The 25,002-nt window shown below is 38.7% G+C and overlaps 1 protein-coding gene across 1 annotated transcript; it reads right to left on the bottom strand.

The window, feature by feature from the left end:
* Positions 1–5,865: 5,865 nt before the first annotated feature.
* On the bottom strand, positions 5,866–24,577 carry slc30a9 (solute carrier family 30 member 9). The gene is made up of 18 exons (XM_084041226.1): positions 24,432–24,577; positions 23,866–24,031; positions 22,947–23,147; positions 22,378–22,425; positions 21,906–22,005; positions 19,083–19,175; positions 18,868–18,950; positions 18,613–18,671; positions 17,826–17,890; positions 14,751–14,909; positions 14,424–14,559; positions 13,857–13,896; positions 13,684–13,755; positions 13,158–13,265; positions 12,207–12,372; positions 10,715–10,844; positions 9,682–9,795; positions 5,866–8,181 (listed from the first exon to the last, which is right to left on the bottom strand). The coding sequence occupies exons 2-18, from the start codon at positions 23,975–23,977 to the stop codon at positions 8,137–8,139; spliced, it is 1,731 nt and encodes a 576-aa protein (XP_083897352.1). The 5' UTR covers positions 23,978–24,031; positions 24,432–24,577; the 3' UTR covers positions 5,866–8,136.
* Positions 24,578–25,002: the final 425 nt, after the last annotated feature.

The following is a 25,002-nucleotide window of genomic DNA, read 5'->3' as shown; positions in this document are numbered from 1 at the left end:
ACTCCATAATAGAGGATATTAAGTGCCTTACCACAAGCAAAATCCTGAGTGTTCATTTTACTCTGAGAGTTAAATTACCACTTAGGATTTTACTGTGCAAACTGTTCTTGCCTCTGGGTCTGTAGGAAGGGTCAAGCATTGGACTGCATTAGCACTAGTCAGTGGAATAAACCCCACACCCACACACACACACACACACACACACACACACACACACACACACACACACACACACACACACACACACACACACACACACACACACACACACACACACACACACACACACACACACACACACACACACACACACACACACACACACACACACACACACACACACACACACACACGGCCATTATCAGTCAAATATTAATTTGTAATAAAATAAATGAATGGATTTTGTATTTGGTTAGTTTTATATTGTACACTTTATTTTCGGTATGTGTGACACTGAGAATAATGTGTAAAAGCAGATATGTGACTTCAATACAGACATGATGCTGGTTGGTTACCAAAGGTTTCAGAGAACATGTCACCATGCCAAAGGAGAGAAAACAGTAAATATAGTAATGTCCTCACAACATGGCAATATCTCATAAACTGTGCTCTGTGGTAACTACTAAACATGCTATGACTGCACTCTAGTCTTCATCCTCAAAGCAAATGCCATTGCTAATAACAGGGCTTGATTCTCTCAGCACAATGCAGCTACACTGAGTATTGAAAAGTGTGAAAACAAAGCTGAATTGGGAGGACTGTATACTAATGAAGTCTCTAGTACTGAGGGCTCACTGTAAGTGTAAATCTAGCCTCTCCCCAGCATTAATTAATTAAGTGGGTAATTACTGTAGAAGTGACAACAATCCCTTATTGGCAAGGCTCACATCACTAATCCCATTTCAAACAGCATGAGGGTCAGCAGTCAGCATAAAGAGGGAAAGTTGAGTACTCAGTTTACAATCTGCACATATCCACAAGTACTTTTATTATAGATGTAAAATGTAACCAATATCCTTTCTGTAGTCTGCTCAAATGTTTCACAAATATTGACAAAAGAGTTATGTAGGCCATTGTATGTATGGATACAGGATAGGTTGGCACTAGGGACATCTGGGCACCTCAATGTAAAATTATTTTATCAAAAAAAAAAAGTTATCTTGTTTACATGATGTGAACATGCACGGTGCATCATTATCAGAATTTTATCCTTCAACTTCTTGTTTATGCCCCCAAAATGACTGGATACATGTTTTGCAGAAATTTGAAGACATATTAGACTTAAATTGTCGAATGTTTAAGCATGTTCTAATCATGTATACTTTACTTTATATGTTTTTTTAAAAACATTTTAGAAAAGAATCATAATAAGTAATAACCTGTTTAAAAGCAATTGATGCATTACATGTCAAGACATTCCGTGCATTATCCACAGCAGCACAGGCACCACAATCTAGTTTTGTTTAGTCAGTTCAATAATATATTGATGACTAGATGGCAGTTGGGGTTCCAGTGAATATTTTAAAGACAGACATTAACGACTACTCTTTCCCTTTCAGATCTGTAAATCCAGAGTCAATGTAGGCTACTTCAGATAATAATAGGCTAGGAAACTGTCAACAACGCAATAGCGGCAGCACTACTGTGAGCCGCAGATTGAGGCAAGCCACCCCAGTCCATGTCATGTTTAAATAGACGAGCGGTAGCCTAACCACACGACACGCGCCATTGTAAGGGTTTATGTTGTTGTTCAATGGATGATGTCATTTGCTGCTTGGCTGACGTCCAGCTCTCTATGCTATCATAGCCCTGTACAATGCTGCTTGAACATGATTCCACAAGGCAGCACTGTAAAGAGGCTAAAAGCGTAGAGCATCATAAAGAGGCTAAAAGCGTAGAGCATCCTAGACAGATGCATCCTCCTTGCCCTTGGTTTTTACAGCCACTCGGACACAGTGCCTTCCATCCTTCTCGGTTTTCCTGTGATTGAAAAAGCAACTACAGTAATAACAAGATTATGGAGAGAGAGAGAGAGAGAGAGAGAGAGAGAGAGAGAGAGAGAGAGAGAGAGAGAGAGAGAGAGAGAGAGCGAGCACAGGCGCGTTCACTCGCCCTAAAACACAGTCGCCCCGGGGCAAATCCGGCGACCTCGGAACGGTCGCCACCTGGTATTCTAAACCACCAAACGTAACCTCAGTAAACTATGCCTAAACCTAAGCTTATTCCTAAATGTAAGTTGTAACCTCAGTAAAATGGTGCCAAAATCAAAACTTCACTTCAGTAAAACTATGCATAACCCTAAACTTATTTCTAACCTTATCGTCAGTAAAACAAATACAAGAACCGCTGGGGGCGAGCGGTCCGTGAAAAAAATGGGGGCGCGCGTGCTTTGGGGCGAGTCTTCCGGTTACCTCAAAGATAACACAGATTCCAGATTAAATTGAATGATTCAATATTGATGCCCACTTAGCAGGCTATTTTGTCTGCAAATTGCTTGCAGGATGTGACTGCAACATTTAGGAAAAATGAACAAATAACTAAATTGACAGCCACATCTTGACGGACGGGGGTTGAAAGCAGTTTGTGGTGAGGCAGGTTTAAAGACCCCCAAAGCAGCAGTCTATTGCGCCCCCATACGGTAGCCTGCTGGAGATTCAATAAAGGGGGAAGGGAAATTTAAACTATAGGCTATACATCGGAAATGTTGCCAAAAATTATAATTAAGTATCACTAGTCGATGCTAATGAAATACACCAGTTCATTATATAGTTAAGGCACAAATGAAGGCCATGAGAGGCAATAATGATTGTGTCTGATCATCACATCATGTGCCAGCTAGGTGTGCTTCCACGCATGATTCTTATCATATGATAATAACCTACATCAGTAAACTGCTATTTATGGTTGATTCGTTGCACAAGCGACCATTTAACCGAGGAGGGGGAACATGAAAGGAGACGAGATGATGGGCAGTGGCACCACGGGCACAATTGACTTGGGAATGGCATGAGGAGACATGACACCAAGCGACAACATTTAATGGTTAAAAACCTGCAGCGATCAGAGTGTCCTTTCCTCTCCATTCTCTCCGGGCTGGTCGAATAATAATGATTTCAGTCGGTTGGGTTTAGTATGTATGGTCCAGCCGCGATGCCGTGCGTAATGTTTTCAAGCTCCGTCAAGCGAGCTTAAATAAACCCCAAACCCTGCATCATGTCAGAACATTGTAAGCATTTGGCTTCCGGTCTGTGGATTTCAAAATAGAGCGGTGGTGGGTGACCATATTCATAGATATATCTATGACCATATTCAGCGTCCTGGGGTGTGTCGCAGTGATGGAAGAACTACTCACATGTTTTACTTAAGTAAAAGCATCAATACTGCAATATAGCAATTCTCTGTTACAAGTAAAAGTCAGACATTCAAAATGTACTTAAGTAAAAGTACAAAAGTATTGGTATCAAAATGTAGGCCTAAAAGTACCAGAAGTAGAAAGTAGGCTACTCATTATGCAGAAGAATGTCCCGTTTCATAAGTTTTCAAATGTATACAAATCTTTTGAAAATAGCAGATCTACAAGCTCACAATGCATCATGATCGGCTATTTTCAAATGGCCTAAATGGGGCTGAAATTGTTAAAAACGACAAAGTAATTAAAGTTGTCAAATCATTTTAGCGGAGTAAAAGTATAATATTTGCCTCTGAAATTTAGTGGAGTAGAAGTAGAAGCAGGCTACTGAAAATTGGACATACTCAAGTAAAGTAAAACATACCTCAAAATTGTACTTAAGTACAGTACTTGAGTAAATGTACTTACTTTCCACCACTGCTGTAACTTCACACATCTTCACTATGTTCTGTCTGAAATAACCATATTTGTACGCATAGGTGAGGCAGTTTGCTACAAGTCTAAAAGCTCCAGAACCAGTCATGGCTACTTAATAATACAGTTTACAGTTTAGGCATTTAGCATGACGCTCTTAATCCAGAGCGATTTACAGTAAACAGGGATACAGTCTTTGTGATGGTCAGAAGAGGTCCGCTATGACGTGATATTAATAGTTGGAGTGAGTTGCAAGCCCTTTTTGCCCTTGCAGTTTGGCTCAACACAGAGAGGTCAGAGGTCAGCGGATCAGAGGATCATAGGATGTGATGTGCCTCATCTTTGTCTTTGAATGCTCAGCTATGTGATCCAAACATAGTGAAAGAAAGAACGAACATATAACTGTTAGTATTTACGTGACATGATTACTCAGACAGTAGGCTATGTGTTGTGTCTGAAATCAGTGGTGTAAAGTAACTGTACATACATTTACTCTAAGTACTAAGTACTAGGTATTTTTGCTTTACTGGAGTATTTCCAATTTTCAGCACTTTTACTTCTACTCCACTACATCTCAAAGGTAAATATTGTTCTTTTACTCCACTACAATCATTTGAAAACTTAAGTTACTCGTTCATTTGTAGATTTTGATTATTATTACAAAACATACATTAACCAATTCATATATACATTTTGGCCATTTGAAAATAGACAATCTACAAGCTCACAATGCGCCACATCGTGACGCATTGTGAGCTGCTATTTTCAAGAGATTTGTATACATTTTATACATTTGAAAACTTGTGAAATATGACATTAACGGTTAGTCACCAAAGCTTTTATTCTTTAAATGAGTGGACCGGAAGTCAAATGCTTACCACCATCTCTCATGACACGGGTTTTGTGGCTTATTATCAACTGCCTTGACAGCGCTTATAAAATGACTGTTTTTATTGACGTCAGCGTATAGGCTACAGCTCGCCTTCTCATCCCTACAACTGCAACAGCTATTAACCACTTAAACCCCTGCATCCATATTGTGGGGAAAGCTTTCGCTGAAAATAGCAGATTGACAAGCTCTCACAACACCACGCGCTTGACCGGCTATTTTCAGTGAAAGCTTTCCCCACAATAACAGAAAATATACTAGTATAGAGCCCTGAGGGACTCCGCTCAACCATAATGGGATTTAAGTGGTTAATGGACTGGACTTTACACCGTCAACCACCGGAGCATCACAAATGAACAGGCCTACCTGCTCCATTTAAACTTGAGTTTATTCCTTATTCAGATCATAATGCTTAGGCATAGACTAACCACCATTTTGCAGGTTACCAATGGTTTACATGTTCATTTTTTAGGAATATGACATGTACAAAATAGAGACACCAGGTTGAAAGTGGCTAATTTCCGTTGAAAATAGCGATCGACAAGCTCACAATGCGATGCGTGAGCTTTCCCCACGATATGGATGCTGGGATTTAAGTGGTTAATCGTGTAAAACAGTTGAGATGAATGAACATGCACAACATAACTGAATGTGAGGTTAAATACGAACGCCAGAGGGTGGAAAATACATTAATCATAAATTATGAAAATCCTGGTTGGTCCAAGGGCAGACGGCCAGGCCTGACCTTAAATGGTATTTTCTATCTTAGTTCTACTTTCTATATGTTACTGTTAACTCATTTTCTACTCTTACCTATTAGGCCTACCTTTCTTATGTTTCCCGCTGCATGTGATGCTGCCATTACAACTGAATTTCCCTCATGGCATCAATAAAGGTCTATCTAATACAGTAGAGGTATATGCTACAAACAAATCCTTTTATTTAAGGTCTGCATCTAAACTCAAACCACCTACAGCAGGTTCCTTAACATTGAGACTACTAAACCGAATTCTTAGAAGTAGAAGATATATTAAGGTCATAAGACATATTTCTCTTTGCTTCTGCAGTCGTAGTACTGTAACAATCAGTTGCCTGCTAAAACAGACCAGTGTACCTATAGCTGACCTGAAAAACAAACAAAAATGACGCAAGGTAACGTTTACTTCTCTTTATAGACATTTTCGCAGCCCTTCATGTACTCAGTCACACAAGACAGAAAATATAATTTAATAAATTAATTTAAATTTATTTTAAGTCCTTCAGCAGTAGTTACACTGTCCTAACCAAAGGGAAATATAACATCAATTAACAGCTTTAAAAATATATATATATAAATCCACACCTGCTGAAACACCACAGTTCACTTAGCTATTCATTCTTGGGCTAAGCTTGCAGGTATGCCCCCTACTTCAACCTCCATAGGCCTGCCTGTAACTCCATCACAGACATCAAGTGCAGAATAAAAGCAAAAGCAGGCAGTCAGGGTATGAGATGCAGAATTGAGCAGAAACATTGAGCAACGGCGATAAGTCATTTGGATAAACTAGTGTGTACTATCGGAACAGTGGCCTATTATTGAATGCACGGAGAAAGCTCAGCAGTGTTGATGAGGAACATGCCACCATGTTGGCTAAGGGACAGCAAAGTGGGAGATTGTAGTGTTAACAGAAACATGGTGGTGTGTCCATCATGATCACCATCTTCATCACTGCTAATCAGTCTCTATACATAACACAATGGCCCTCTATTGTCACAATGTTGCTATTTCCACAAACCACTGAGGGTGAGGAGTATGAACTCAATAAAGGTAGACCATACAACTGTAGTTAGTTGCTACAGATGGTCACTCTATTTGTTTGGTACCATGTTTATTTTCCTTCCACCATATGACAATGAAATTGTTCAGCATGTAGCATTTCACGAGGTGGTCCACTCCAAAAAAGGCTAGCCCTCGTTCACTATTATCTACAAAAGGGGGGCATGGGCTTGTTCTGTGTGGATGTGTCCATAGAGTACTTCATCTTTGGAACAATACAATCGGTCATCTACTGACAAGCTGCCGATGTAGAAAGATAAGATTCTCATCAACTTTGGAGAACACCACAACAGTATTGGGAGAGAGGGATCTCACAGGCCTACAACTGCACTGCACTGTTTCATGTATATCTCCTGTGCTTTAGAGGTCAACAGGATAGATGCATTATTTATGAACAGTAAATGTGATCCAAAAAATGATCCATGCTTCTTGGGAACTTTAAGTGCCTCTCTGATGCTGACTTGGTTTGAGAATATAATTTGACTGAGTTACCGGTTATCCTATATAGTGTGTGTGTGTGTGTGTGTGTGTGTGTGTGTGTGTGTACACACATACACACAAAGAAAGAGCATATTTTCATACTCTACTACTATATGAGTGCTCTGTTTCAAGATTGGTCAGCTCACTCAATTCAGTCAAACACATCAAAAGAAAAGACCCTTTAAGAGATTTTGAACGAGAACATCGCATATCTTTGCTCCAACTGTAAAGGGCCATCCACACCAAGCTCAACAACTATATACAGTAGTTCATCACTGTTGGTGTTATAGCTGTGGTGTACTCTGCCATCCAATTGAGCTAGACTTTTCATATTTATAGCTAGTATTAGGTGTGGATGGCCGTTACATCTATTCATAACTAAATCATACCTTCACTTAAGTAAATTATTGTTTTGTCTATATAAATCTGCGTGAGTACTCTGTAAGCGGCTTCGTGGTCATTTCCTTTGCACTAGTGGAAAACACTACCAAGCTAATTCAACAGTTATGTTAGATTTACTAACAGATACTGGTCCTTTTTTGAGTATGAGCAAGTCATGACTCCAACAAAATCCAATCCCATTCATGTGGGAATGTGGACACGAACCAACAACTATGAAAATCTAACTGTGTAACATGCTTACACAGACAAATCATTCATGTTAATTTAATTTTGAGTGTAAAAATGGGGTAAGGAACCTTTTTTTTTTACACTCAAGAGTTAAATTAACAGGATTATGCTGTGTATGAACTCAAACAGGGACCAAAAAGTCCCATGAAATTTGAGGAAATTATAAGGGTGACAATCCTCAAGACCTTTTATGAAAACCATGAACCCCTCAGAACAGCAAAATGTAATTAACACCACGGACGCATAGTTACTGTCACAATAATGTCCTTGTATGTGATCCTGCAATAAGACTGTTGATACAGGATCCAGAAAGGATGGGTTGATATAGTGGTGTGTGTGTGTGTGTGTGTGTGTGTGTGTGTGTGTGTGTGTGTGTGTGTGTGTGTGTGTGCGTGCGCACACACAAACAGCTGGGTGCAGAGGCTGGGCTAGATCACCCTTTCCTCTCCTTTATTCTGTCTGTGTTGGGCCGTTCCCTCAGTAGAGACCCAGAAGGTACTATAGAATCTCCAGGTCTAAGTGACGTACCTCAGGGTTTCGTTGCTGTAAATGAGGCAAAAAGGAAAGCAGTCATTCACACAGTAGCGAAGATGGATGAAATACAGGATTTGTGTTTGTTTTTGCTGGACCTGGGCCAGGCCTAGAGAAGTTAATGTCATTGAGTGACTGAGTGAATCATTACTCATTGTTTGAAATGCATGCGTGACAGTTACTCCCTCATGCTCTCAGCACATGGAAATGCATGTGCAGTTCCATTATTCCAAAATATTAATTTGTTCAAACCACAGAATTGTCTCAAAGGTTTTTCAAATGTTTCAACGTAAATGCCAAGAGGTGTTGCTACGGAGATGTGAGATACTGTCTAAGTCTCTAAGACAACCATCCTGAAACAATTGCCGTAGACACAGACAGTCCGAGTTTAATAAGTACATTAAAGGCATATTTCACTTTCAAACATGTTTGGGGTAATTATAACGTCTACTCGGGCTATTGTGAGCACTCCAAACCGTTTTTAAGTTGCTTGATTCAGTATTTAGATAGATCAGACACCCCCCCTATATAAACCCATTGTAACTTCAAACTGCATCTTAACCATGTTAGATTCATTGAAAACACCCGTTCTCAGTGGTGACTGATATTGGCCTTCTAAAGCGTGAGGGGGCAGAGTTTTTTCAATTACTTTTTTCATTCATTTAATACGTTTTGGGGAAAATGAAAAATAAATACATGAAAAAGTAATTGAAAAAACACGACCTCTCACATATTAGAAGGCCAATATCAGTGTCCTGAACCAAGGACAGGTGTTCTCAATAAATCTATCAGGGTTAAAATGGAGTTTCAAGTTACAATGGGTTTGTATAGTTAGAGGGTATGTCTGATAAAATTAATATACTACTCTGCAACTTAAAGCAATATGCTTTCGAAAGTTTGAATTTGAGTTCTTGCAGATTGAAATGTCCACATTTTAGGCAGTGCATGATATCGCTGTTCTTTGTGGTGGTTTGTCAGGTAAACATAATCCGATTCCGAATCTCTCGCCGATGCCGTTGTTTCAGGCATTGTTGACATTGTCTACTCATTATTTGTGTGCTACAGTGCAGTCACTGTGCTGCTGTGTGTTTAACCGGCACAGAGATGTTGTGGGCACACTGTGCGGTCATGTGACTGCCTGGCTACGATTGATTGCTGAAACTGAGTCATGTGACACTCTCTGACAGGAACAAATAACCAGTTGAATTGAAAAAAAGGAGCAGAATGTTGTCCAATGTAACAAAGTAAAAGTAGCGTTTCTTCTTCACAAATATACTCAAGTACAGAAGTAAAAATGATGTTGCATTAAACGACTCTTACAAGTACAATTTATCTAAAAAGCTACTTAAGTAAATGTAACTAAGCAAAGTTGACGCTTGTTACACCCACCTCTGGTCTACTGGTAACTATCCTCCAAATATACAATTTTTGGATGGTATAACAAGTGAATGTGATTGACAAGAGACAACGTTTCCAGAGTATCAGTGAGAAAGTCCACCCCCTCCCAGATACCTTGAGCTCTTTCTCCAGTCGGTCTACCTCTGCACCCAGGGTGTCGATGATATTCTCTCCATGCTTCAACATGAAGTTCTCTAGTTCGTCTGTTGTCTTCACTTGTTGGATGTCCTACACACAGAGAACACAGCATTTACTTTTATAATTATAAAAATTGAATTATGTAGATCTCCATGTGGGAACGGCGTGACTCCGATGTGGATCTCGGATTTCATATAGCCAGCCTGTGACGTGAGTAGTCCATGATGTAGCTACAACATATGACTCCAAATTTGGGCAAGGTTTCAGTCCGAGCAAAGTAAGATTATCCATCTATCTCTATACTATAATTCATGAAATCTCTGTGTGTGTGTCCCACAGCGATTTGTTCCGGACCGGGCATAACTGATTGGTCAAGCTTCACGTAACGTTTGTGCCACATAGCCAATATAAATGGAACGACTTGCATCATAGCTTCGACAGGTTTAATATCTTAAGTAGAAATCCAAAAGGTTATAATACCTTTAAGAACAAAGACAATAAATGTGCTGATTCCACCCTCTTCGTATCGGTGGTAGAATGTGTATATTATTAGGCTCTGTGCATAACTGTAGTCCAACTTTCCTGATGGTAGCATATCTGTTTCCTGTTAGGGTTCAATTCCCCATTTCTCTGTTTGATTGGATCCTTCAAATTTGTTTCCGCCTTCAATTCTGTTACTGAGCCAATCAAATTAAGCTATGGCACCTTCGAGAATCTGGAACCTACAGTTATCCATATAAGCCATTACCTATTATATGTATGTATAATATAATATACCTAGATGAAAAAAATCACACCCTGTGTGAAGTGAGTGGTGCCTTTGATGAGCCCCGTATTGACCCCCGTATTGATGTTGTCATCAATATTTGTGGACATACATACATACATACATACATACATACATACATACATACATACATACATACATACATACGGACACACGGACAAAGCCAGAATATAGGAGTGGTTGCCTTCGGCACCACTCAAAAATAAACAATAATAAACTTACATTGAGGAGCTGGTCGAAATCTTGCTTCTCCAGGTAAGACCGTGTCACTACTCGCCCGTCAAAGTCAACTTCTGCTTTGAAACGCACTTTACCTAATCCAATATCAGTGGCTTTGACATCGTGAATGGCCCTGGTCATAATTAAATAAAAGTCAGTGTGAAAATATTGAAGTTTAAGGAGTGTGTCTTGTCAATCAAATATTTCTCTGCTATACTGGTGCTCTTCTTATTTATTGCACAAGCAATAGTTACATCAGTTCCCATATTGTGGCAAATAACTTCATATTAAACTATGCACCTTCAGTTACTATCTGCTGCTATTTTAACTGCCTCATCCCATTGCCATTTCTTCTCTATAACCATGCACCTTAATATATTAGCTCTACTCATACTGTATTAGGAACATTTTGACCCGTTCCTTGTTTTCTTCTGTAAATATTATTTTTGACACTTCTGAAATGTTTTCTTTGTTTTCTTTCCATCTCTATTCTTTTCCCCTTTCCTAAAAACTGCAAAGTTTTACACCTGTAAACATGTCATGTGACAACTTCAACTTAGCAAGAAAACAAGGCATCTTTGTTAAGGCACAGATTAGATTTTGTCTACAATATAATGTGTCCTTAAGTGTCAAAAGCTCCTTATAAATAGGACATGTAACAATGTGCATTTTGTTCCCCCACCAGTGAACAAACTGTACTTGTGGCTTTTGCTGAGTAACTTGAACCATATTAATGCCTCTCAGTCATTAGTATGACAGTCTTCTTAAGGTAGTGTCTACTCATTCCCCAGAACAAGTTATTAATCCACACACTGTCGTGTCACTAATGCAGCAAACTGACAATGTGTTGTCCATATCACTCTGAACCGCCAAACCAATTATCACCCACAAGTGGAACTACATATATTAATTCATGCAGTTACCGTTTTTCGGCTCAGTATCGCGTATCCTGTTCGACTTAAGCTTTGTGAGGCCGTCCTCTTCTACAACAGAGGTCGGTTGCACATCTGTGGCGATCATTTTGACAATCAATCTGGTCATGCTTTCTTGCAGAGTTTTCTCACACTTAAGTTAAAGTCCAGTCCAAGTAGTTGGGCTTGAACTGATACCACTACCGTTATTCAACGTCACTGTCAAATGTTTTAAATCTTAAATGATTTTGCATTGCTCAAGTGCTTTTGGAGTAAACAAACTCACTATCGCAAAGTTACATACTGTACACCCATGTCATCATGTGGGAGATTAGTTTTTTCTCTTTTAAAAGGTTTAGATGACACACGCCGCTAGTACCGCTACTGGACGCTGCATGGTGATTTCTTATCATCTTTTCAATTGCATGTCTGTGAACAGTGTTTGTTCTTCAAGTAGATTATATATTTTTTCTGTTATGTCTCTATCATAGTGAGACACACTGGTCCTAACAACGAATGTTGAATCATGTTACAGCAAAGACCGCTTGTACTGTACGTCTGTGTGCATATCTGTTTTTGCTGACCTTACAGCAGGGTCATTCTCTAGGAACTCTGTGAGTTTCTGCACGTGCTCAGCCTGTATGGAGCGTCCGATCAGCGCCTCTGTGTTGGTGTAGATGAGGAAGGCAGAGACTGCGCCCAACAACGTTCCCACACCCAAGGAACCAAGGCTGTCATAGAACGGGTTGCCTGGATAAATAAGGACAGAAATGGTGACTGGGATAAAACCCATTTAGACCTTTCAAGCCGAGACGCCTTCGTGTCATTTTAGTTGTTGCGATATACAGTGTACAGCAACATTAATTTGTTGAGAAAGCATATTGCTTTAAGTTTTTCAGAAAACTTAAAGGATTTATAAGGTGTTTTTAGAATTGGCCTCAGGTCTAAATGGGTTAATACATAAAATGATTAATTAAATGATCAATACAGGATCAATAAAGGATCACTAAACCAATCCCACAAAAAAATAGAACTGACGAAGAAAAATAAAACTGACGAAACAGTGTGGGCTCGCTTAAAGCCAAAAATGTATAGTATAAAAAGTACAAATTGTCAAGGTCCCGGGGCAGTGCTGTGTTTGTCTTAGTGTCTCTGACTGTTGTATTTGTGTGTTGACTTGGCTCCGGTTGATCACCTGTTTCCATTCTCCTAATTCTGCCTAGTGTGTATTGGAACACCTGAAAGGCCTAACATAAAAGTACTTAATTATTTTTATTAAGTATAGTACTTGAGTAAATGTTAATTGGTTACTTTCCACCACTAGTAGCATGTGACTGTATAGATGGAATGTGAGGCACAGTGTGTATGGCTTGTTTCTCCAAGCAGCTAGAAAAGTGTTTCTCCAACAAGCAACTAGACAGCATTAACAATACCAGGTCCAGGGAGCACTGCTGTCAGAAAAGATGTCTCAGTGTAAGAACAGTTGCAGTCTCAGGATGTTGCGACCCATGTTTCATTACTAACTGTGTGTGTACCTGTGAGTGAGGTGAGCCCCATGCAGCTGGCGGCCATGATGACGCCCAGTACAGCAGCAGCATCCTCCAGCAGCACAACATTAGTGCTGGGGTCTCGACTCTGCATCACTGACCGCACAAGGACGAGAGTAACAGGAAAACAACAGATTTAATACATGAGGGAAAAACTCTTAGTTCCGTTTTCCTGATACGAGATCCTTTGCAAATGCCCCCCCCCCTCCCCTTAATCTCATCACAGAAGTAAAAAAAAAAAGAAAAGAAGTATCACCATACTTGCATACTATTACTGTGTTTTTACATATTTGCATTAATCACTTACATTTTTATAATCTTTATAATTAGTATAATTATAGTATATTGACCTCAACAAGTATACTAACTTGTCTATTTTGTAATTATTTCTTATATCAAAATAATTGTCCATATGTGAATATGTTTCCCTATTCCTTAGCTGTGCAGATGCATCTTTGTCTTTCAGTGATATCACTTTGCAAATAAATTAAATAAATTATGACGAGAAACAAACCATATTCATAAAAAGACACATTATGCTGAAGGGCACTCTTCTTTATCTCATTGATGGCAACTAGCAGTGTTGCTGAAAGAGAGACAGTGAGAGATCATGGTTAATAAAATATCCACTGTGCCTGCTTTATGTCAAGTGTATGTCTGATTATGACTTCATTTCTAGTAACTTACCTCCTTCAGAGACCAAAGAGCCAGCCAGAATACAGTATGCCTAAAACAGTTACAACAACAGTTACAACATCTAGAGGGGTATTTTGCATGGTGAAGTCCATTTGTTGCTATTGATTCAGAAATTCATATCCTGAACTGTTGAGCTGGTTATTTTAAGCTAGAAAGGTCAGCAAACCCCTTAGCAATAGAGTGTAGATCAGTATTTCCCAAACATAATATAGCCTTGCGAATCCATTTTTATGAGTGATGACTAAATATGCCGTTTTTGAAACCTTCCCAACATGTTTTACTTTCTTTTTAAAAACCTCATTCTTTCAAAAGAGTTTCAGAAATAAAAAAAATCAATATGATTTCATAACACGTTGCGATGTGACACATTGTGAGCTTTTCACTTTTCACAAACTTTTCAGCTTTGATTAATAATTAATTATGTATTTTACTATTTTTGTAAGTTTGGGTCTTGGGGAAAAAAACACATTCCTCTTTTGGGTCTGAAAAAGTTTGGGAACCCTGGTGTAGATGTATACAGTACATTAATGTGGGTGTAGAATTCAATCTGGCCCTCACCCATAACAGAGACTCAATGGGCTGTGGGTGCAGCAGTCCCATGATTCCATGGTACCACGACAGACCTGATCCCATCATGAAGATACCCACTCCACTGATGAGGGAGGCAATGTAACGCATATTCGAGAAGCCATAGCTGAAAAGTAATAAAAAACAAAATGTGTTCTTGTGTTATTAAATAACTTTTGTACAAGCTTCATTTCAAGCAACCCCATACTTCTCCGACATAATTAGTATTACTACTACTACTCTTACTACCATTTTGATTGCTAATTTTATTAATATTACTAGTATAAAGGCAGTATTAGTAGTATAATCTAGACTTACGGGTGTTCAGTATCAGGGTTGCGGATAGACTGGCTGATTCCCACTGCGAGCAGTGCCTGGTTGCAGGTATCGGCCAGGGAGTGGATGGCCTCAGAGAACATGCTAGCTGATCCAGTGTACACCCAAGCCAGAAGCTTGAAAAGGAAGTTCAGCCCATTGCTGAGGAAAAAGACATGAAAGCATCAAGCACTCAGAGAACAATGGGGGAACATATTTTGTAATTGTTCATGTTTTGATGGACATATTGTACATGATTAGTTTAGTTTATTTTCACAGAGATAAAACATAGTATTTAGGCATCACAGTTAGCTGTGAGGGAATTCATAACAATCTACACTTGGTGACAGGTTTTCAAAAACAATCGCAAAAGAGGTGGGCAAGCATTTCTGCATTTCGCAGGAGTAATACATATAACATACAGGGTATTTTTACCCATACTAGATCACTCACATCAGAACAATTGGAATGATGTTCAAAATCGGTTAAATGTTCCCTTTAAGAGCAACTGATTGAGTCCCATGTGTCTTGAGTGACTGAGGTGGCGACAGACTATGATGTGGCCCAAGCTGTTCTGCATGTGATTGCACATGCCTGTTAAATGAATCATGCTAATCAAATTGATCTGTACAGTACTCCATTGTGAGAGCTAGTCTGGTTGTGTCTGACCTTAAACTGCAACTGGCTGGAAAAACTGTCTTTCTTCTGTATTATGGTTTATTTTGTTGCTTACTTGTCAGTCTTAACATTTTTCCATCTCACCTGTTGGAATAACTAATTTCTGTTCTAAAGTAGTATTTTAAATCAGTGCTCTGGTTACCGAGAAATTAGGGCTGCACGATTAATCATAAAAAAAAGACGGGGAAAATAGTGACTTAACTTTAATTCCAGCTTTGATATACAGTTTTGTTTACATCAAGCACTTGAGATATGTCACGCTTGTCAGTTTAAAGTCCTGTCTAGACAACAAGTGTCTCAAATGCATTTTTTCTCTCTTATCTAAGACTGCAATAAATAATTTTACTGAAAAAATTATAACATTTGTGTAAGAGAATGGTGATCTCAATTATTAGGAAGAAAAGTTGTGATTAACATTTTAGTAAGAATTGTGCAGCCCTTTGAGAAAAGAAAGTCCACTGGTAGCTTTTCGCATTAGGGCTGTCAGATTGAATCTACAGATTATGTCTTGAACAGGAAAATGCATATACTGTAGGATTGTATATTCTTTTTCAGCTACGCCTCCCAAGACCTCTAAAATCTCTTAACATCTGTGCCACTGTTCTCCTGGACAACTGAAAGTTCTTGATAACATCCATTATTTCAGTCCTGTTCTTAAAATGGCCAAACAAATTCTCATCAGCTGAAAGCAAAGCCTCCTTGAATGTCTTGCCGCCCAAAAAGTTTTGAGTTTGGCGAGAATGTGGTTCTAGTTGAGATATCTTTCTCTTTCTCAGTTCGTTGTCAGCTGGATAAATCTTGTAAAATGATTTGTGGTTTTTCGTGTTGTTCCAACAAAGCTCCCCGTCTTCACCATCAATGTGCAGTTGTTAGAGATGAGACGAATGTATTTTACATTTGACATGATGACTTGTGTCTCCTATCTCTTATCTCTTCCTGAGCTAATTCTTAACCCATTAAAGGACAACTTAGTTTTTTTTACAACAAAGGTTATTTTATTAGTTTGTAATGATAATAATTAAAAGATGAGTGTGCGTTTTTTAATGATTTAGTGATTTTTAATTTGTGATTTTTAATTGGGGGCGGGGCATCCATTGGTAAATAGTCATGAACGCAGCCTCTGATTTCCATGAAACTTTGTATGGACATCCCCACTCGGCCAAGGAAGAAATGCCAAAACGTGAATCTGCCTGTTACAGCACCACCATGAGGCTGATTTGAAAAATGAAAACCAAAGTTGTCCTTTAAGACCGGGAAAGCCTATACTGTATGTTGTTATACCTTTAAAACTGGGAAAGCATCTGTTGCTCCAGTATGTATATAGCAACAGGATTTTTTCTTCAAATTTCTTTTTTTAAACTTAGGTCAGGATTTAGAAGATTTAGATTTTAAATCGGTCTCAGGTCTAAATGGGTTAACACTAGGCATGTAACGATTTATCGTAAATCAATTTAAATCGATTCAAACGGGTGACGATCGATTTAATAAAAAATTGAATCGCCAAAAGAAACATTTGGACAGGTGGAAAACCTTAGTTAAACTTGCAGAGTGACGGATTACTTTACCTGGTTTACATCTTCTGATAGTTATACTTGAATGCTGACATGAAATAATAATCCTGTTTAGTGTTTCATTAGCGCGAGTGTGAAACAATCTAAATACAAGCGTGGTGACAGCACTGGTAAACGAAGACACGTTGAAAGGCTAGGATCATAATACCAAGGATTCGACAGTGATGTCACCATTATCCAACCCGGAAGTAGCACGGACATACGCCATTATGTTCAAAGCTTGTTATAAAGATACCAAGGATTTGTCAGTGATGTCACTGTCACTGACATGTGCAAAAGAAAATACAGGATCTTTGTAAGAGAATTGATAAAGTCATGCAGTCATTTGCTACTGTATTGAAAAGAGGATAAGAGAAAACACAGTATTGTAAAAAGAATGATAATAAAAGAGAAGAAAATACTGGATTTGTGTAAGAGAAATAATAATGAAAAGATTTTTCTGTCATTTGTCTGGAAAATAATGTTAGCTTTAAAAAAACGTGAAAAATCGTATCGTGAACCTCAAATCATGATTCGAATCATATCGTGAGTTGAGTGAATCGTTACATGCCTAGTTAACACTGCTGTTTTGCCTCTTTATTAGTAGTGGCTAGTGCTAAACAGATGGACCATTAACATGCTGCCAGGGAGATTCTCATATTAATTAGTGCTGTACCACTCAACTAACAAACCTGAGCGTAATTGGATGGCAGACAGTATGAATGGTTATTTTCAAATTGCTCTGGTATTGACCTGTCAAGATCTATCAGTTGACCTTAAAGACATGGCTGGCCACCCCTGGGCTACAGTACTGTACATGATGTTGGAGCGAAGTGCATGAAAAACTTACATGCAAATAGCTACCATCACCACTTTCCCTGGCCCTTGTAGAAATATTGCCCTCTTCGATCGAGGCTGGAAGAAACATAAAATTGACATCACATTTAAAAGACATGTAGTATTCAAAATATAATAGAGTGGTCTTTGAGTAAATCTAGAATATACTGTGTACAACTGATATAATTAATTATACTGTCACTGTAATTGGGATTGCTACTTTCATTACCCACACTTACTTCTTTACCAAATAACATTTTAGAATTAAAAGAACCCCTATAAATACCCTATAATAGCCCAAGTTCTAACAATGCTTGTACAGTGCCATTGATCTTTCTCAATTTACAAAAAAAGCATTCATACAGTAGACATTATCTCTTGAAACATATTGTGAGGATTTTCTGGCAAAAAGATTGAGCAGAGTACAGAAATCACCATGCCATGCTGGCAAAGTGCAGAGGTGCACTGCATAGAACCATTGAGAGCTCAGCATCATACAGTAAAGAGGGACAATATGAATGACTCTGTCATGGAGATACACTGGTTAAAAAGGGAAGTAATGGGGACAAAGGTCATGGGGGTACCAGTCTGTATGGACACCATGGCAGCCCCACCGAAAGCAGGTATTGGCTGACAATTTTAAAAGCAACACACACACACACACACACACACACACACACACACACACACACACACACACACACACACACACACACACACACACACACACACACACACACACACACACACACACACACACACACACACACACACACACACACACACACAAATTCACTCACCTTAGTGTATCCCCAAAAATCTTTGTACTCCTTCAGCAATTGCTGATTTCTGAAAATATCTGGAGGATAATAAAAAGAGACGGGAGTAAAGCAATTAGTGCAGACTGAACCTTATTACTGCTGGCCATTTCCACTGACAAGACAAATAATTTCATGCATAAGACAAAAAATATATAAAGTTGTACAAAAAAGAAAAGAAAAAAGCACACCGACTCAAAAATGTTTACAAAACTGTAAAGGAGGGGAAACACCTACTTTCTTGATACTCTCTCTCCATCTCTTTCCTTCCTTTTCTCTCCCTGGCAAGAGCTTCAGGACTACCCCATACATCTAGTGCTCTGAAAGTCACAAATGAGAAAAATTAAAATATTTCCTTCCCCTGGAATCGAAATTGAAAGCAGTGAGTGTGAGTAAGTTGGTGTAAAAATGGTACAATGACGTGCAATGAGGAAAAAAAGCCTTCTACTAACTTGGCCTCCACGTCTGAGCGTAGGAACACAGTAAAAGCCTCTGTGTCGTCATGGGGACTGCGCCGTCTGATCTTCCTCAGTTGCTCCAGGTCACTGTGGTCACAATATATAAGCTTGTTATGTTTTTGTGATGTTTGCGTTTGTTTATGTGCTATAAAAGAGTGACTTTAAGACCAGTTTCACCATGCAATGTAAGTCAATGAGGAGACTGATTTTGGAATATCAATTTCAAATCAATGGAGCAAGACACCAACTGGACTAGTTATATCATGTAAGGTAACTACACAACCCAAACCTTGACAAAAGTGGCATTGTGCTTTAAGAGCTATATTCTCTATTGCCTGTAGATATTCAAGGTTAATGCCTTGTATGATTTGTGCTTTAAGAGCTATATTCACTATTGCCTGTAGATATTCAAGGTTAATGCCTTGTATGATTTGAATTTCAACAAAGGCCCTCAGTAAAGTACATTAAGTCATAAAGCATGTTCCAAGCAGTTTCCCTCAGGTAGGATTAGGCTGTGAAAACCTTTCATTTTCATGATTTCCCCTACGTTCCCCACTGATATCATTAGTGGGAAATGCACACTGTTAACTCTTAACTATCAGGACAAAGGAGTACATTTTTGGAGATTATGTGGAGAATAAACTGTGCAGTTTAAGGCCAGTCCATACCAATGCAACCGGTCTGCAACTGGTTAGTCCAGACCGCTACGATTTCATGCAACAGGCTTGCGACTACAGTAGTTGCATTGGCGTGGACTGGCGTGGACTAGTCACATGTCCCTTTAAGCCGTGCATTAGTCTGTCACAACAAAGTTAGCCAGTCTCCTGTTAGCTAATCAGTGCAGTGCATTTACTCATTAACTCAATGTAATTTACTACTGTAGTAGTAAATGTTACATACCAGGAGCTCACCTTAGCAGTGGTTAGGTTACTATGAGTAAATCACATGTAAACATGACTTTGTTCCTGCATGAGCAATAATACTGCGAAATCAAACCTCAAGTAAAACACACGCACATGCGCATATGCATATACATATATACATATATATATATATATATATATATATATATATATATATATATATAATGGATTAAAACATGTATTTTGTGTGTGTGTATGTGGGAGTGTGTTTTCACCCACTTGTTTATTTTACCCCTCCTTTCTCTGTAAATATACCTTATGATTCCACTGAGCTTTATTCCAATATGTTTTGTATTTGTATTGTATCGTATGCATTACTGATGAATTGAGTACAATGGAACACAATGGAAACAAGCCCCAGGGGCTTTTGGTGTTATCCTTTTAGCATAACCTTTGACTGTACTACCTGTACAATAATCATGTATCGTGTTAATAAAATATTCAATCAATCAAGTTTCTGATAGGCAGTCAAAAGGCATCAATCAATCAAAAGGCATGGGAACTAAAGAGGGAGGACGTAGAACAACGTGTATTGTTCTTACGCATTTGTTACCTGCCAGGCACCGTACTAGGTGCAGGGTCTCTATGTGTGAATGCACCAGATAGTTGCCAGTAATCAACATTACGTCTTGTTGTTGAATTATACAAGTTGCTATGAGTATCATTAAAACTCATGAATGAAATCAACTTGACTGTTAATGAACTCACATAAAACAGGCTATATGTTCATAAATGACAAGGATAATGAGGTGTATATTAAATGCCAATCAACAGAAATATTGATGTAAATTTGTAGCGTGATTAACTAATGATTAGGCATCTTTCTAAAAAAGGTGCTGTGTTGCATCCGATCCATTTTTCTTTGGATCTTTATCTTTATTTAACCACTTAAACCCTAGCATCACAATTTTGGGCATTTCATAATAGGTGAACATTCGCTGAAAATAGACGATCTACAAACTCCTTGTAGAGCTTGCAGATCGTCTATTTTCCACGAAGAGATTCGGTGTACGTGGAAAATGGAGCGGGCCAAGTACAGATCCCTTGGGGACACCGGTCGATAAAGTTCTGTATATAGGGTTGAAGTGGTTAACATGACACAGGTCTAACAAAGCATAAAAAGACAGAAATATGTTGGGTATAAGAAAAGCACACATACTGTACACACAAACAAGTAGTGTGAATAATAGCTTTTCATTTTCACAATGTTGGCTGAATTGGATGCAAGATTGCATTCTACAATCCTACACACAATCCTCCAGTACTTGCCCCGACCCATCAATTTTCAACTCTGAAAACTGCATGTCTATTCAACCCTAGTTAAAATACAAAGAATGAAAACGAGTTGAGATCAAATGTGAAATTAAGCAGGATTGAACTCAGGTCCACTTAGTACATTTTTCTAGTTAGCATTGCTCAACAGTTGCTCATTCAAAGCTACTCAGATATGCGTGTCTAGTTCTACACTAGCCCAGAAAATATGACAAATTGTACATATTTTAAACTTCTAATTAACCCATTAAACCTTCGTGCCGCAATATGAGCTTGTAGATCTGCTATTTTGATCTTGAAAATTGGCGCAAATCTGTATATATATATATATATCATTTTCCAAAAAGTTGCTGCTCCATTCACTTCAATGTAAAAAAATAAACAGACAAAAAAATAACATTTTTTCTAAGTACTAGCTTAGAAAACACTGACAGAGGCTACAGACTGTTCTAGAGAAACTCTGGCAGTCTAAGAGTTAATGGGTTAATATATTTGAGCACCAAAAACATCCTAATTTCCCAGTCCTGTCAGGAATGCGAGATAATGTGTCCTCCTACTGAAACGGTGAGAAAGAGAAGATAGCACTGGGGAGATCCTGGGAAAATAGTGAACACAGACTTACCTTGGCTTGAGGCAAAACTCATTCATGGCTCTGACCGCAGTGATGAAGTTATTTTGAGTATATTTGACACCATACTCCCTCTTCTTCAGGACAGCCCGAACTGAACACAGTAGAAAGAAATAAGACTCCGATATTCTTGCTTACATGCTTTCAAGCCAGTAAGGTTCTAAAGAATCAGATCAAATCAAATCTGTTCATTAGCCAGGTATATTCACATATGAGGAATTTGACATGGTACATTGCTCTTGCACAGAAGGAAAAAAATAAATGTATTAAAAACCGTATTTGCTGTAGAAGTTTAACATTTGATAAAACACTGAATGTATGACAAAAAAGCTGCGTCATCGATACATTACAACATCATCACAATATGCTAGACAAATATGTACTTTGATATTGATATTGATAATATAATACCAATGCAATACATTACAAAACTTAAGTTTTCCACAGTCAATTATGGCAACATTACCTTTCACTTGAATTGCCTCCACTTTAGTCAACCCCAGAACTGTTGAGCCTGACAAAGTAAGAAGTAATGACTGTATCAGTTGGATTGTGTAAATACATTATACAAAAAGTCACTCGAATACATTTGTAGAGTGGTTTTGAGTGACATTGCAGAATTCACTATGTGGAAATTGAAAATGCCTGAAATGGAATGTGAAAAGGTGAAATGAAGGCATTAGATTTCTGTAATATCATTACAATTACACATGTACACGCCCTAAATGGAGCACACCATTGGTCAACTCTACACGTAATGAAAGATGTGCACACCTCTCTTAGTTTACAATACATGTAATGTATTAGTAATACACTGACATGCTTAAGCTATATGCCTTCTTCAGGGTGTTGTGTTCTGAGGAGTTAAGACAATGACATGTAACATTACATCACCTCTTTAAAGCACAACTTAATATACTGCTAGGCACTGAACATGGCAATTTCTTAATGTCAGGGGGAAAAGGCCATAAAACTACATTGTTTCCTTTGGCTGTCGCTCCTCAACAATGTCATCTAGTATCAGCCAACACTTACCTGGCAAAGCTGTGGGAGATTTTGTGGCCCCCGCCAGCACTTTCTCTGCCGTAGGTGGAGGACCACCAGAGCCTTGTTTCGGGGGATCATCTTTATTACCACCAGAGGTAGAGTAGAACTGGACCTGACCCAATGCTAGAGAAGCCACTCTGCAGTCTGGGAGGCTGAACCATAAATTGTGTATGCCTCCACTGTGCCAACCTACGTAGAAGAATAAGAGACAATAGCTTGGCTGTTTTTCCACCAAACATAATAATGTGTTTGCCACAAACAATTTCACAATAGAGGAAACTAGCAAAATAAATACAGATATGTTGTTATATACCAGCTATTGACTGCAGCAGCTATGTGTGTTTACTCTAGGCTAATGTGACTCAGCAAATTAAGCATAATTATTCCCACCCAAGATTTTAAGTTACTGTGTGTTGTGATACATAACATTACATGCAGTGGTGGAAAGTAACTAAGTACATTTACTCAAGTACTGTACTTGAGTACAATGTTGAGGTATTTTTTACTTTGGTGGAGTATTTCCAATACATTTACTTCTACTCCACTACATCTCTGAGGCAAATATTGTACTTTTACTACATTACAATTATTTGAAAACTTTAGTTCCTAGTTACTTTATAGATTTTGATTACTATTACAAAACACACATTACCCTATATACATTTCGGCTATTTGAAAATAGCCAATCTACAAGCTCACAAATGTGTCGCGATTGTGAGCTTGTAGATCTGCTATGTTCAAAAGATTTGTATACATTTTGTACCTTCAGTACATTTTGATACCAATACCTTTACTCAAGTAAATTTTGAATTCCAGACTTTTACTTGTAAAACAGTATTTCTACATGGCAGTATAGATACTTTTAGTCAAGTAAAACATTATAACATGTTGACATGGTTGTCCTTACCATAGGAGGACGGCAGCAGAACTCTTGGTGGTCTTTGGGAGAGAGGGGCTCTCTGCTGTAGGTAGACCCTGCAGAAGACATTCCATGGTCTGTGGGCCAGGCAGGGGAACATCCTCCTGACTGTGGCGGGCTTTAGGTACAGTGTTGCTGGGGTAAGAAGACCTTACTGTAACGGTGTTGACAGCAGCACATCAGTCAACTTGCCAGGCAAAGAGCTACAGTAACTAGTGGCCACAGCCAAGTTAACAGCAACTGTTTGCTAAAGCATCACTTCAGTAGAGCTGACAGTGGCGTTGTGGCACTATTTAGGAATCCGTTAAAAACTTGGTGGTTAACAGTCTGAGTGAAATGGCTGTCATTGACGCTAGCCACAGGAGTAGCTAATGCTGTTACTGGCTAATACTAATAATGTTGGCAGCAGCAGGCAGCAGCAGCTAACACTACCTAGCTATATCCAGTTAGCCAGAAGTAAGCTAATCTAGTTAGCCACAGTACCCGGCGCGAGCGCAAAAGACACCAATACAGTTTAAAAGGCTCTCGCATATGATACTAAAGAAAATCCCTACTTCTCTATTGTGATATTAGTTCCGTATCGTCTGAGTCCATTGTGATAATCCCTTAGTTTCGTGGCCAGGCCGCTTGCAAGTTGCAATGAATGCCACCACGGGCGTCACTCACACAGCGCTAGTGGCTACGCAAGCACAGCCATGTACAAAACCCACACTATGACCGACTTTGCTCTGTTCTCGTGAGAACACGATCACTTCTCGTTCTGCGATGAAGGAAATGCGCAACACAACTTTTTTATTTGCAGGGGATACACTATGGGGATACAGGATAGGTGGCCACTAGGGACATCTGGTCAAATCGATGTAAAATTTGCTATTTTGTCCAAAATGTTAAATAAGATATTTGAAAAATGGTCTTAAGTAATGTAAAGTAAACGGTACATCATTATCAGACTTAGTTTTATCCTTCAACTTCTTGTTTATGCCCCAAAATGACTGGATATACAGGTTTTGTAGCAATTGTAGAAATATTAGACCTTAATTGTCGCATGTTCAAGCATGTCTAATCATGTATACTTTACTTTACTTGAAAAAAAAAAACAAATATTATTTCTTTTGAACATTTTGG

The sequence above is a fragment of the Gymnoscopelus microlampas genome, assembly GCF_963454915.1.
Source record: "Gymnoscopelus microlampas genome assembly, chromosome: 18".
Lineage (NCBI taxonomy): Eukaryota > Metazoa > Chordata > Actinopteri > Myctophiformes > Myctophidae > Gymnoscopelus > Gymnoscopelus microlampas.
The sequence above is the reverse complement of the archived record's forward strand: the minus strand, read 5'-3'. Positions and strand labels throughout refer to the sequence as shown.

Coding starts and splice junctions, on each gene's coding strand:
- slc30a9 (XM_084041226.1), bottom strand. CDS start 23,977: ATGTTCCCCTGCCTGGCCCACAGACCATGGAATGTCTTCTGCAGGGTC. Junction 18,672..18,867: donor GGAGAGAGAGTATCAAGAAA/GTAGGTGTTTCC, acceptor ATTATCCTCCAG/ATATTTTCAGAAATCAGCAA. Junction 13,266..13,683: donor TGTGTCTTTTTATGAATATG/GTTTGTTTCTCG, acceptor TTGTGCGGTCAG/TGATGCAGAGTCGAGACCCC.